This window comes from Anabas testudineus, chromosome 19 (genome assembly GCF_900324465.2).
Source record: "Anabas testudineus chromosome 19, fAnaTes1.2, whole genome shotgun sequence".
Lineage (NCBI taxonomy): Eukaryota > Metazoa > Chordata > Actinopteri > Anabantiformes > Anabantidae > Anabas > Anabas testudineus.
Window position 1 is genome coordinate 7,429,423 of NC_046628.1, and position 13,899 is coordinate 7,443,321.

The following is a 13,899-nucleotide window of genomic DNA, read 5'->3' on the forward strand; positions in this document are numbered from 1 at the left end:
ACAGTCTCAGTCTTCCTAAAGGATTCATGTCCACTACCGTGCTCTAGTCAACGGGATTATCCTGCGTCCATCTGCCAGTGAGAGGACCGAAAGGGGAAAGATAATGTTATTTATCGATAAAGTCGAATTTAATCGCATTGAAACATTCAGTGTAAATTGTCATTGTGACTGCATTGTGTTGTATGACATGCAGACACATACACAGTATGTGTATCTGAAGGTCACAGTAAGAAAGAGACAGAGTAAAGTAAGAGGAACTAACACATAGCATAGTGGGACTAGCACCAAATGTCAACATTTTATTTTGTCTAATATTCTGATGATATTCTACTATTAATTACTAGTGACACTAACACAATTTTTTGTTATAATATGTAGACCTATGGTCTCCAATGACAAGCTGCTCCAATTGATAAATTATTTATCATATTACTTTGCAATAACTGCCCTTCAAGTAATATCATATTGACTCTGAGTATGAGACAACACTGATTATTATCCACCTACACACACCTGGGATAGGTTAAGACAATGAATAGATATGGAAGGATTACATAGATTGGCTTTCTGAGTGCTGACTGTGGAAGTTCGAAATACATTTTCAAACATTTGTTACGTATAATTTCTGTTTATGAAACTGTTCTATGTTTATATACCTTTTTATTTATTTACATGGTTAATGATTATTTTTGGGAACTAAATCACATTTATTGTATATGATATACAATAGACAACAACGTAATGTGTTAACAACCTTTAACACCTTGGTCTTTATTCACGTCTCATGTTACACCTTACTTAACAAACCAGGGCTGTAACATGATGTGATCTGTTTTTGTTATACAAGCTAAGACAAATAGGCCCAATGTCAGGGCAGCATGGTGGTGTAGTACTGTTGCCTCATAGCAAAACGGACCTGGGCTTGATTCTGGCCTGGTCGGCCAGGTGCCCTTTTGTGTGGAGTTTGCTATGTGCTATGTGATAGATAGATTTTAGTTCATAACAAATAATCTTCTTTATAAGCTGGACTATGTTTTCCTGGTGTTAGTCATGAATAACTCCTTTCTGCTGAATCATCATTTCTGTTCTTTGTTGTTGTTGACTTGACTTTATGCTGCCTTCTTAAAAGGTTACTGTCCAAAACCTCTCCCATCTCCACCACTAATATTAAATATATAATAAGCATTGGCCCAGAAACTCTAATTGGTATTATTTAATTGCACAAAACATCAACATATTAGCCTAAATTATTTGATGTGCTTTGTGTAAGAGGCAAAGAAAACAAAGAAACTTAAGCAACTAAATAAAAATTTATTTCAGCATATAAAACACACAAGCTCCCATCCTAAGGTAAAGTCATAACTGCAATGAACTACAAGTTTGTGTCCTATTAGCATGTGCAACGGAATGTAATGCTTTTACATGAAATGCAATAGTAGAAAGTACAAATGCAGATAAATTTAAAAACCAAAATGCAGATGATGAGATTTTTCTTATGTATGTATAAATGAATATAACATTACAAGAAAACAAGCTAAATGTATGATGAACAACTTTTTTTTTCCTGTTAACAACACAGATAGAATAGTTTGATAGCTCACTCCACCTCTTTTACACATCAGAAAAAAACATTAATTCATGTTATTGTCATAAAAAGGTTCTTTGTGACTGATTTGAATGAATGTGTCTTGTGTATTTTACTGATTGAAGATCAGCTAAAATTAAGCAAAACCTTATTTTGTATAATTATTATGATAAATATGAGTAATGTGAGTAACATGACCTTTCTTAACCTGACACTTGTCTGAATCTGATTAATGTAAAAACATCACTTCAGGGTTCATCCTATCTTTAGCTAAAATCATTTAAGAATATCTCTGTGCTTTTTCATACTCTTACACTGATTTATCCTGAGATCTTTATTAATAAATCCATGACCCTGAGTTAAGGTACGTTAACATACGTTCACCTTCCCATGTATCACTAAATTTGACCTTCGGGGTTGTAGACCATCACCTGCCTTATTTATTTATTCTTTTACAAAGCCAGTAACTTCTAGATATTGTTTCACGGCTCAGATTTCTTTTACTCTGCCTTTGCTTCCTTCTTTTCATCCACTACCTCATAGTCTTTTTTATCCTTGCCTACTGCTTCATATCCTCCCTCTCCCCCTGCAGCACCCTCTGCTCCCAGCGTGTGGTATACCCCGTCTTTTATTTCCCCTTTCTTCAGTGCTTCATATCCTCCCTCTCCCCCTGCAGCACCCTCTGCTCCCAGCGTGTGGTATACCCCGTCTTTTATTTCCCCTTTCTTCAGTGCTTCATATCCTCCCTCTCCCCCTGCTGCACCCTCTGCTCCCAGCGTGTGGTATACCCCCTCTTTCACTCCCTGTTTCTTCAGTGCTTCATATCCACCCTGTCCCCCTGCAGCACCCTCTGCTCCCAGAGTGTGGTATTCCCCCTCTTTCATTTCCTCTTTCTTCAGTGGTTCATATTCACCCTCATTCTTCCTTTTGTCTTGTGCTTCTGGATTAATGGTGTCATACTCTGGATCTCCTTTATCCCGTGCCCTCAACGCCACATCTTCATAAACTGCTCCTATTAGAAAAAGAGGTGATATGTGAAGCTGTGGCCTTCAGATTGTGCTCAGAAACCGGAATAAGCAGAAGTAGCTACTGACCTGCGGCATTTCTCCTCCTATACTTCTTATAAATAAGCACAGCTACTACAAGTAGAATCACCAGCAAACAGATCACAATGAGCAGAGTGTAGCTCGTTTGATGTTCATCTGAAAGAGAGACAGCACACATGACATGTAACATAACTTCCCATTAGCAACATAGATGAGTACATATGGGGCCCGAGTTAATTTTCCAAACTTTGAAAACTCCCTCCAGCGACATAGAAGACATTATACTATATATGAGTGGCACACCTCATGGCGAATTAGCTCTTAAATTACTCTCTCTAATTTCTTAATTTAATATGTGAAAGTAAAAGTAAAGATAAGTCAGTCAACAGAAACTCACATGTCATAGCGTTGCTCATAGACGATCTCATCTTTTTCCACACAGCTCTACATGCAAAAGTACCACTCTCTTTTGGTGACCCTGAATCCGAAAATAAGACCCATGATCCTCCATTCTTCTTGTACCAATGATAGTGGGGATAACCGGTACAACGCGGACAAGAACAGGACATGTCTTCAGAGAGAACCGCCTTGGCAGGAGGCACTGGAAAAAGAACAATGTGAAAATACTTGACAATATAACCAAAAAAGCAATCCATGACATCAGGAGTCACTGCACTGAAGTGTTGGATTAGTATGCATACCTTGGACAGGTAAATCTTGAACATCTGAAACCACGTGATATGGGGTACTACTAGTGTGACCATCATATGTGAAGGTGGCGTCACACTTATAACTTCCTCTCTCTGCTTCTGTTACGGCAGGGATTTTGTAGTTAACGTTGGAGGCTTCTGAAAGACGCTGATTACCTTTGTAGAAAACACTGTTACTAATTTTATCTGTGCCCCAGACAAGGCACCTTAGAGTCAGACTCTCCCCAACTACAGCAGGCAGCGGGTACATTTCCAGGGATACTTGCTTCCCTGAAAGACCAAAATGCAAAAAGATAATGGATTAAAGATGAATTAGTTATATATGAATGAAATAAATACATTTTCTCAAACTAATATACTGAATAAAACTGGTTTAATTAAGTTTTGTGTAAGCATAAATATAAATTGATAAAATGATCTGTCATGTTTACATTTAAAAAATGCTAGAACTTATGGCATAGTGGCTTTCTTTTTATTATAAACTTAGCACATAAGCTGCGTGTCTTTTGAATATAACGGTGTTAACATGAAAGCAGAAAAATCTATTGATGATTGAGTATAATATCAAGACATTTAAGAAAATAGACTGAATAAGTAACATTTGTAAACGCTTTGGATTAGTATCGATGCATATTTTCATAGTTTTATACTATATATGAGTATTAAAATAAGAGAAGGCCGACCTGTGGTCCGCACTGTGACTTGATTACTTCTGGTGTCAGTATTACTACACCAGAAAATAGTCTCAGCGACATTCAGTTTATTGGGTTGAAAGTCAAAACTCATTTCTGTGGCATTTTTCAACTTAATCCTCTTGATTTTGTCTCCCCTGTAGACCCAGCAGTTCCATCCCACAAGACCATCGTCATTGTGAAGATTAAGAATAACGGATGCTCCCTGCTGCATCACTGGATGACCTGTCTTGATGGTGAGTGCTGCAGTGGGCATGTATTCTAGATGGTAGAGAAATAAGTGGGATTATTATATGGATCGCGTGTCTCCCTTTAGGAAGGGAGGTAGGTTTATGTCATTGAGATTTTTAAGTACTTCTTCATGTGGCACATTTACCCAGGACAGTAATGGTGAAAGGATCACTCTTTTCTTGATTGACCTCACATTCGTAATCGCCCGTGTGCTCAGGATGAGCAACTGCAATCTTGAAGGGTTCGCTTATTGTGGTGTTGAGCTTGCCATTAAAATACCATTTCACTGTGCTCCCAGATGGTGTGTTTTCACATCTCAAATAAACTAAGTCCCCACAGAAGATCTCTTTGGGATTGGGTGAAACTGAAACTGAGGAGGCAGGCGGACAAAGAAAATGACACAGTACAGTGAGAGTTATGTGTAGACATACAGACACACAGTAAATCTACAAGAATCTGCAAAGAGCAGTTGGACATAGTTATGGACATTTCACAACTGAAAAGGGAAAGCATTGAAAGCTGACACCATTTGTACGAGTGTTCGTTACCTTGTGGCTTTTGCTGACATCTTGCCACAGCAATGAACACTGTAACAAAAATACAAAATTACTTTACACCTCGATGTACATCAGCCTCACTCAGAGCATGATATTTAAAAAAATATAGACACATTAAAACATTTTTGACATTTGATACGACTTTAACCCAACCTGCTTTGTTCTTCTTGGTAAACTGATGTCTTACTTGTTCATTTCAGACAGTTATTGCTTTAAACCTGGAACACTAAACCAGTTATCTACTTTCACTTCTTTTATCTTAGTGAGAACTGCTATTCTTAATTTCCAGAGTTTCCTTATCGTTGTTGCTCTGACATCTGTGGCAACCAACTGACCATATTAGGGAAATAATCAGCTCAGATTTGCGATTGGAGGTAAAATTGAGAAGGACAAGGGGCAGTGCCATTTCGTCTCATGTTACAAGAGTTTAAAGAAGAGTTTCCATTATTTGGAAATAGTTCAGCAATGAAATAGATGCAAATTAAACATCAGCAATTTGCAACTGGGATCAAAAACCTGTATACAGACAGTCAGCAAACTTCTTAAATATAGAAATGTTTTGTCAGCACATTTGCCCGTGGGATGCTTACTGAGATAAAGGAAGTAAACGCTTCAACAATCAATTTCTGCAGCCAAAAACATGATCCAAATTCAAACTGCAACTAGTGACCAAGGTGAATAGGGGGTAAAACAAAAGAAGTATTTTATTTGTACTAATTTTTTACATTGTTTATTGGTAATGTTCATGTTTTTCTTTCTTTTTTTTTTGTCACGGTTTGCACAGTTCTCAAAACTATATGCATTGACTTGTGGTCAAAAAGATGTGGAATTGTACTATTTGCATATAATCATTTATGTAATTATTGCAAAAATAACTTAAATAACACAAGGCATTGGTTTTGGCTAAATGCACGGAATTCACTTCTGTAATGATACTGTCAACCTAAATTTAATTAAAATGAAATGCACATTCAAATGACTGCAGACAAATTAGAAATGCATTATATTTAAAGTGGAGAAAGGCACTTTGTTTCTAAACAGAGTGTCAGATCAATTTTTAGATTATTATTTCAGGATGTTTTTATTTATTTAAAATAAATCCATTTATATTATGTCACATTTAAATTACAATTATGTAATTTTTACTTACATTTTTATTTGTCTTTGCTAGAAATGATGACAGTATGCTTTTCAGCAGATGTCCTGCTTCCGTCTAACAGTAAAAGATTAGTGAGAGTGCTGACTAAAGTATTTGTCATTAATTGTAAATAATTGAGCTAAATGTAAGATTTAGTGTATTTTAGCAATGTTGGAAATCACAACAAATTGTAATTAATTACATCTTTCACTTTTGGTAGCTGCGGGGACTCCACCCTGGTCATTGCCTGTAGTGTCTATGTTTTACAGGCTGTATATATATATATATTACAAAAAGGGCAGATGTGGTGTTCTGTTACAAGAATACATTTACATAAGAGTATATCTAGATTATTTTCAAGGGAAAATCACAATTGTAGTAATACACTAAATAAAAAAAAATGCAATCCCCAACCTGCAACACCAGTCATCCCATCTCAGGTTTCAGTGTCCTTACCTGCCAGGAGCAGCAGACGTTTTCCTCCCCTCATGTCCCTGCACGAATACCACATGTATGAGAAACACCACTATGACTAATCTGCTAACAAGTGACCAGAAACTAACTGACTATTTCAACTATTCAGTCGTGTTGAGGAAGTTGCTGGAGGAAGCTGCTTGATAGTTGTGGGGTGTGTGTGTTTTTCAAATAGAAATGCACCTTCCTGCTCTTCCTGCCTTTAAGGAACATACTTTGACTGGGATTAATGCAAAAAAAAAAAAGTATGGAAAGAAAAGTTTAAACTTTTTCTATAAACATTTACATTTAGCAGTTAATATTAAGGTCTTTATTACAAATCTACACAGAGAATTAAATATAGCAAAGGGCAAATCACATGTCAGCAATAAGACAGTGTGATCATTAAAAATTCAAATTCCTTTTACAAGAAACGTCTGTACACAACCTCAGCTACGATAGTCATTTACAACATTAACCATGTCTTAAGAGTATTTCTGAATAATTTCGTGTTACAAAATTTGGTTTCCTTAAAAATAAAACAAACACTCACTTGATGACGTGATACAAGGGAAGTGCGTGCCTGCTCTGTCACTGCAGTGGGGAGCGACAGCAAAAACAGTGTGTGTGAATTACCTGATTATTAATTCATATTAACATGTGATCTGATCTAAATCACAACAACGTTTTCAGGCTTTTATGCCATATATGTAGTGCTCAGTTTAATCAGTTGACGTAAATTGTGTGGTTAATGTCAACATGCTCATTTAAAAGCCACAGTCAAAATTATTGTTGTTATTGGACAGCAGCTGTTTTCTCTGTGTTGCATGATGATGATTAGTAAATAGATTTAGAATGGATTTAGAAATATATACTGACCAGATCCACTGATTCCTTTGACCCTTCAGTTGTTCTTCATGCCCTTTTTTTTCCAACGCGTCTGTTTTTTTTACACTGTTTAATGAGTGAAAATCAACATACTAAGTATCATTTGGTTTCTGAGTAAAACGCTGCAGAGAAGTGAAGGGGAAGCTGCCACAACTGTTGATCTGTTGGTTAACCAGTCGCAACGAATGAACACTGAATCTAGCTGAGTTGTTAGCGGCCACTGACCACAGGGTGAAAGATTGGTGGGACTAAAACAGTGAGGGAGGCTTAAAGAAGAAAGTGAAACTGTTTCAAAATGGCACGTAAGAAGCAGTACTTATCAATACCTGCATAAGATGGGATGTTAGGATGTTAATGGATGATAAAGATGGAAGGCCCACTAATACACACCACCTACCCCTCACATACACACACACACACACACACACACACACACAGTCAGCCGTTCATGCGCTGGTCGTTTCAGGATACTGTGGTTGTTAGGTTTTTAATTGCTCTGTCTTCTGAATGACTGATCGCAAACTGGTGTGGTTTGCTGCTTCTGCTTTTTGCAATGTTGTGTGAAAGAAGAACTATTGGTTTAAGTTATAATGTGTCAAGCTGGTGTGGCGATACGTGGCTAAACAGAATATTTAGTTTCTAATTCTGTGTTTTGTTTTCTCAGAATTCAGCGGACAGTTTCATTATGAGCAAGGGGGAAATTATAGCAACACCCAGCTCTACACATGCGCATCTATCACATCACAGTTCATGATTAGTTTATGCGGAAAACCAGGAAACTGCAGTCGCTTACCTTTCCTGCCACAAATATACTCTTTTTTTTTTTTTTTATTTAAACACTTAAACTGTGTCTTCGTCCATAGCATCTTATAAGAGGAAGCGAAACACAGAGGAAGCCACAGTATGGATGTTGAAATACATAAGAGCTAGATTTAGAACAACGAGTGGGAAGCTGCATAAAGAAACTAATAAAACCTAGGACAACAACATTTTCTTATACTTCCCAGATTTTAAAAATAGTTTGAGATCTGTGTGTCAGTTGCTTTAAATGGCCACCAGAGTCCAGCAGTGCATCGATTTTTCTGTAGGAAGAAAAGCATGAATGAGGCCCCGTGTCTGTGCCGCTATTTGAGGCAATGTTTGATTGTAGGGCAAATGATGTATAAAACTATTTAATTTCAAGTGTGAGGAATTGTATTGGATTTATTTGCAGATAAGTCTTTGTGTGAGTGCAGTAGTAGGAGTGAAGTTGATTTTGGCTAATGATTATGTGCTTTCCACTTGATTGTTTTGTTCCAAGCAGTGACGCTTTCCTTCCTATCTTTGATTTCCTCAATCAGTGTTGTTTTCCTCTAACCTTCCACCTCTGTGTTTGTTTTCTGTTTCATTCTGAGTCAACTTCACCCAAAGCAAAGTAACTGCACTGAATAAAACAAGAATGTTAAAATATCTAGGCAGCATTTTCTTACTACCAAATGCTCCATATGCCCATGACCCAGTTTTTTCTCCTTGCCTTTGGCATCTGAGGGGTTAACACAGACAGCAGGAGGAAAGCTAGTTTATCTGAAGAAGGACACTGGGCAGCAAAGGCAGTGGAAACACCAAGGTAGGGTGAGAGTGTGGTAAGTATTCATCATGGAGTGGTGCACCATTAAAGGAGAGCACCCTCTTATCACACTCCTATCAAGGGTTACAATGCAGGAGTCATGTTCTCCTTAACAGGCTGAATATAGCAGGATTCATCTACATTTCCTCTTAACAGAGTGAACTGCTGTGTGCATTAATGTATTTGCCTTCCTGTGTCCTCCATACCTGTCTTTGATAGGCTCTAAAAGCAATGATAGCACAGGTATAAGGACAGTTTTTCACTCAAACACTCCAGCCACAGAAATGCAATTCACTGAAACAGAATTATACATTATATAAACCTGCCATCTTCTCACTGAAACACTGAACATATCATTTACCAAGTAAATCAACCAGCTGTTTTTTGTGTGTCCTTATTAATATATTCATTTTGGGACTTTTACGGAGAAGTTGAGCATTTTTCCTTTATCTGATCACTTACAGTTTAGCTGTGGACTAGAGATATGGGTTGTGGTGCAGCCGCACTGTGTCGATCTAAAGCACCTTTCAGATGCACATACCCTTCCCCTACTCACAACCTGACCTTGCAGTGGTTGTCATGAGCAGTTTACCATGTGAGAGAAACACAATGTATAGACCCCAAAGAGTTACCCAGTGGTACGCAGATAATGATGCAGTCACTTCTTGAGCTTGTCACAAACAACAAGCATCTCCTGTCCAGGATTCACCACAACTCGACTGGCAGAGGACCTTTTTTGCATCTGCACCTGCCAACAGGTATTTTGGCCCACCCCTCATGAGCAAAATGCGCCAGCTGTCTCGGGTTTGAAGGGTGCTTTCTACAGACTGCATGCTTCAGCTCTTTCCACAGATGTTTCATATGATTAAGATCGGGACTCGTAGAAGGCCACTTCAGGACAGTACAATGATTTGTTCTTAGCCATTTTTGGCTTCTTTGAGCTGTATTTTGTGTTATTATCCTGTTGGAGGACTATGACCTGTGACAAAGACCAAGCTTTCTGCCACTGGGCAGCACGTTTTGCTCCAGAATGCCTTGATAGTCTTGAGATTTCATTGTACCCTGCACAGATTTTAGACACCCTGCGACAGATGCAGCAAAGCAGCCCCAGAACATAACCGAGCCTCCTCCATGCTGCACAGTAGGTACAGTGTACTTTTCTTTGTATGGCTTATTTTTGTATCTGTGAACACAGAGCCAGAGGAGTTGGTCTTAAAGCCTTTACCTTTAACATGTTTGTCTATAATTTTTTTACTAATCTCCTGAAACAACTCTCACCTTAGTTTTCTGTGGTCCATGTTCAGTGTGGTACACACCATGATACCAAACAGCACGGTGACCACGTTTCACCCTTTAAATGGACAGACTGACTGATTACAAGTTTGAAGACACCTGGGATGCTAATTACAGGACACACTTTATTTTAACATGTTCATATGGTCAAATTATTTAACATCTTTTCTAGGGGTACTATCATTTTTGTCCAGGCCAGTTTTATTAGTTTATTTTTTTAAGTCAGACTAGTGATCGACACCTGAAACAATACTTCTGAAAGATCAATAACACTCAATCCCGTAGATTTGATACCTGTCAGAATACTTTTATTTCTACTGCAAATGTTATAAAGCCACATTTAGTTAATGGAAGAAGTCAAAACCATTTTTCTCAGTTGGCCTTAATTCATCTACTGTATGTGTGGGACAGGGGAACAAGAAGCTGGAGGGAAGCACATCATGGGACGAGCGTGACAGTGTTTGATTGATGGAGTGACAGAACTAGACAGAACTAGTGAGCTAGAGAGGGGGAGAGAGAGACTGGACTGAACTGGTACAGTAAAAAACAAAAAGACAAATTGAGAGGGTGTAATGAACAAAATTGAGGATAATTGAATGGAAGAGCACTCGGGTACGAAAAAGCAGAGAGAGCAACTGACAGATAGATGGCGAAGAGTCGGTGCACAGCGGAAGCACAAAGAGAGGGAGGAGAACAAAGGAGAGGATCAATCTAGCAGCTGAAGCAAGAGAGTATGCCACCTTAGAGAGAGAGAGAGAGCGCACGAGAAAGAGAGAGAGAGAGAGAGACGGCTGTAGTGGGGCACAGAGTAAGTGAAAGAGTGTGTGTGTGTGTGAGAATGAAAAAGAAAAGGCACGCTGCACAGTACAGTGACTCAGGCTGGCTCACACCGATGTACATTTAAAGAGTAGAAGGCATGGCAAATGTGATTTTGAAAGAGATAAGACAAATCTTATTTTTCCTAATTGATATTTTGTCAGCTGGATGATTTTCTAATCCTGGTGGGGGTTTTTTTTTTTGTACTCTCTTTGTGGTTTATCAAGGAGGTCACTGCGGATACAACGAGGAGCTACAAAGCCAGAGCTGCAGACTAAAAGGTATTTACTTTTATATATTCATGGGTCCTCTTATTTTTGCTTTAAATTAACCTGACTAAGACAAATTGATGTGTGCGTTTCACAAAGTAATGTGAAGTGAAAATAAAAGTAGAATGTGAAGTTACAGGGCACATAAAGAAAGAAGAAATTATCTTTAACTGCTAAATCTGTGCGGCTGACTGTCACAGCGCTGTGCAAAAAGAAGCGGGTGTTAGTGAAATTGTGGCAAGGAGAGTGGGGTACGTGTCCTCTGATGTCTGATTCCCATGTTTTATGTAGGTGGGAAGGACGAGCAAAGTGGGGCAGAACAAGACTCACAAAGCTCACAGAGCCTTCAAAGAAAGCTACAGTAATTGCATGCATCACCCCAGACCAGCTCCGAGACTGATTAGTGAGAGCGGACTGCTCTGGTGTGGTGCATGTCAGCTTTATTAACTAACATATGCAGCTTAAGGCACCTGTAATGAAGGGTATGCTGATTTGTTTGCTGGAAGTTAATATAAATTACTGAAGTGAAATGACTAAAAGGGGCATTAAGAGAGAAGAACGGCTGCCAGACACTATCTTGTGGACACAGTGGGCAGTGGTGGTGGAAAACTTCATCCCTCTAAATGAGGCGTTCATGCTAAATGCTTTTGGCCACGATTAAATCCCTTGTTGCTAGTTTGGACCCTGTTTTATGTAGAGCGATGCACGTTTATGATGAATCATAGTTGTACATTTCAGTAAGTGTGTGTTGACCTGTTGGATTACAATGATACTTTCACAGAAGAACTAGGGGAATGATTGATGTAGATAATAAGCACGGAATCAGGCTGGGAGTTTAGAGGAAAAAAAAACATTAATACTTGTGCTTATGTAAAACCTGCATTTATGTAATACCTATATAAATACCACAAGACACTTCACTTACAGAATTGTATTACACTTTTGTGCAGTTCAGTTTTGTGAGTTCAAAGAGAAAATGTGCTCTAATGGAAAGGTGAGCAGAATCAAATGAGAGCTCATCAACACCCACATTTCACACACTTCTTTAGCTTCGACTTGTCAGAGTCGTTACCCTGCTCACAGTGTTTATGGTGTCAGCGGGTGAAAAGGTGGAAACCCTCTAAGGACCCAGAGAACTGACACACACACACACACACACACACACACACACACACACACACACACACACACACACACACACACACACACACACACACACACACACACACACACACACACACACACACACACACATCTGAATGCCTAAATTGTTTCAAGCCTAGTTGAAACAGGCTTTACAGTATTAGCTTTTGTTGTGCGCCAGTGGTGTGTTCCAGCACTGTGTACTTTCATCCTACAGATATAACATAATTGACTTTGCACGGCCTCCTAAGACCTGCCACACACTGTAATGCACAGCAAGCAATACTGGCTTTAAAAGCATATTTTTCTATTGGAGCAGTGCACCTAGGGGAATTCATTTGGGAAAGAGGAGAAATAAACAAAGTGGGCAATTTAGAGCAGAGTGGGCACACTAAGATTAATGGCTTCCTCACCAACACAACAATTGATCATAATGCAACAAAGAAAGCCGGGTGACGTCATCAATGCCAGAGAGGGACTGACTTATTACATGTAATGTGTGAGTAATGCCAAAAGAGAATGTGATTATGAAACAATTGAGTGCAAGATGAAAGACATGAAAAACACTAAACTGGCCATAAAGCTGTAAGTGTCACTGGAGATGTGTGACTCTCTCTGATTCAGAAGATTTCTGCCACCACTGCCTACTTATTTCCACTCTCCTGTCCTGTGTCACGCTGTTCTTTCCAGCTCTGTCCTGTTCTGTCCTCTCCAATCTCTGCTGGAAGAGCAGGAGTCAATAAACAGGCTGGTCAGTGTAACAGATGTGACAGTGCTATATGGTCCAGTAATTCCCCAGAGTTTGGTGTGGAGGCAGAGCAGAACAAAAGACAGACATGTAGGGACAATATTTCCAGTGACAGCTCACTGCCATGGAAGAATACAGCTGGGCTCTATTAGCTGTAAGCTGCTTCTGTATCTGTGAAACCAGATGTAAAAATCCACAATAACATGTACTTTAAATCAGTCTCTTGGGAATATTAAACTAGGCTACAGCTGATGATACTGTGAAAAACCAATATGTAAGCAAAATACACACATGCACATTCAGATGCACACACTTGCATGCCAGTACCTTGTAATTCAAGGACAGACTGACAAATTTGTGCAATGAAATGCCACCGATGTGACATATAAAGCTACCTAATCAAATATCATTGAGCATTTATTCAAATTATCATCTAATATGATTTTTAATGAACTTCTATTTGATATTTGTGGAACTCACAAAGTCTCATTGTTATGCTCATTAAGGCAGAATGTGAAAGAGGAGCTGTTTCCCCTGACTCTGCAGGCTTTTCATTATTACATACGGGGAGGTTTCCCCCAGGGGAAGGAGCTGGAGGATTGCCGTAAGCCATGAAAATAGAAGCCAGCAGAGTGCAACACATTCACCATTATGAAGAACTCAAATTTCTGAACACAACTTCAAATTAATGACTGAAATAAAATACTAGTCTCAGTGTGCACAG

The 13,899-nt window shown here is 38.8% G+C and overlaps 2 protein-coding genes across 8 annotated transcripts in view; one reads left to right on the plus strand and one right to left on the minus strand.

The window, feature by feature from the left end:
* Positions 1 to 1,291: 1,291 nt before the first annotated feature.
* Positions 1,292 to 7,507, minus strand: LOC113156145. 3 transcript variants are annotated; one of them, XM_026351087.1, is made up of 10 exons: positions 7,292 to 7,507; positions 6,966 to 7,006; positions 6,416 to 6,453; positions 4,813 to 4,851; positions 4,410 to 4,634; positions 4,025 to 4,294; positions 3,333 to 3,611; positions 3,029 to 3,232; positions 2,680 to 2,787; positions 1,292 to 2,597 (listed from the first exon to the last, which is right to left on the minus strand). In XM_026351087.1, the coding sequence occupies exons 3-10, from the start codon at positions 6,447 to 6,449 to the stop codon at positions 2,086 to 2,088; spliced, it is 1,671 nt and encodes a 556-aa protein (XP_026206872.1). In that variant the 5' UTR covers positions 6,450 to 6,453; positions 6,966 to 7,006; positions 7,292 to 7,507; the 3' UTR covers positions 1,292 to 2,085. The 3 variants fall into 3 exon arrangements, with proteins under 3 accessions (XP_026206872.1, XP_026206874.1, XP_026206871.1); XM_026351089.1 differs by lacking the exon at positions 6,966 to 7,006; XM_026351086.1 differs by lacking the exons at positions 6,966 to 7,006; positions 7,292 to 7,507 and having other exon boundaries at positions 6,416 to 6,585.
* Positions 7,508 to 10,936: 3,429 nt separating this feature from the next.
* LOC113156117 (SH3 and multiple ankyrin repeat domains protein 1-like) overlaps positions 10,937 to 13,899 on the plus strand; it is a 35,612-nt gene continuing 32,649 nt past the window's right edge. For 2 of the 5 annotated variants that reach the window (XM_026351031.1, XM_026351034.1), the window contains exon 1: positions 11,023 to 11,296. The gene's annotated coding sequence lies outside the window, so the exon portion shown is untranslated. The other 3 variants (XM_026351033.1, XM_026351035.1, XM_026351032.1) reach the window with 2 other exon arrangements.

Bases quoted from the DNA above. Each gene is read 5' to 3' on its own strand.
- LOC113156145 (XM_026351086.1), bottom strand. From the start codon at position 6,470: ATGTGGTATTCGTGCAGGGACATGAGGGGAGGAAAACGTCTGCTGCTC. The intron at 4,295-4,409 runs GTAAATGTGCCA...TCTACCATCTAG, and splicing joins TTTCACCATTACTGTCCTGG to AATACATGCCCACTGCAGCA. The intron at 3,233-3,332 runs GTATGCATACTA...TTCTTTTTCCAG, and splicing joins TCAAGATTTACCTGTCCAAG to TGCCTCCTGCCAAGGCGGTT.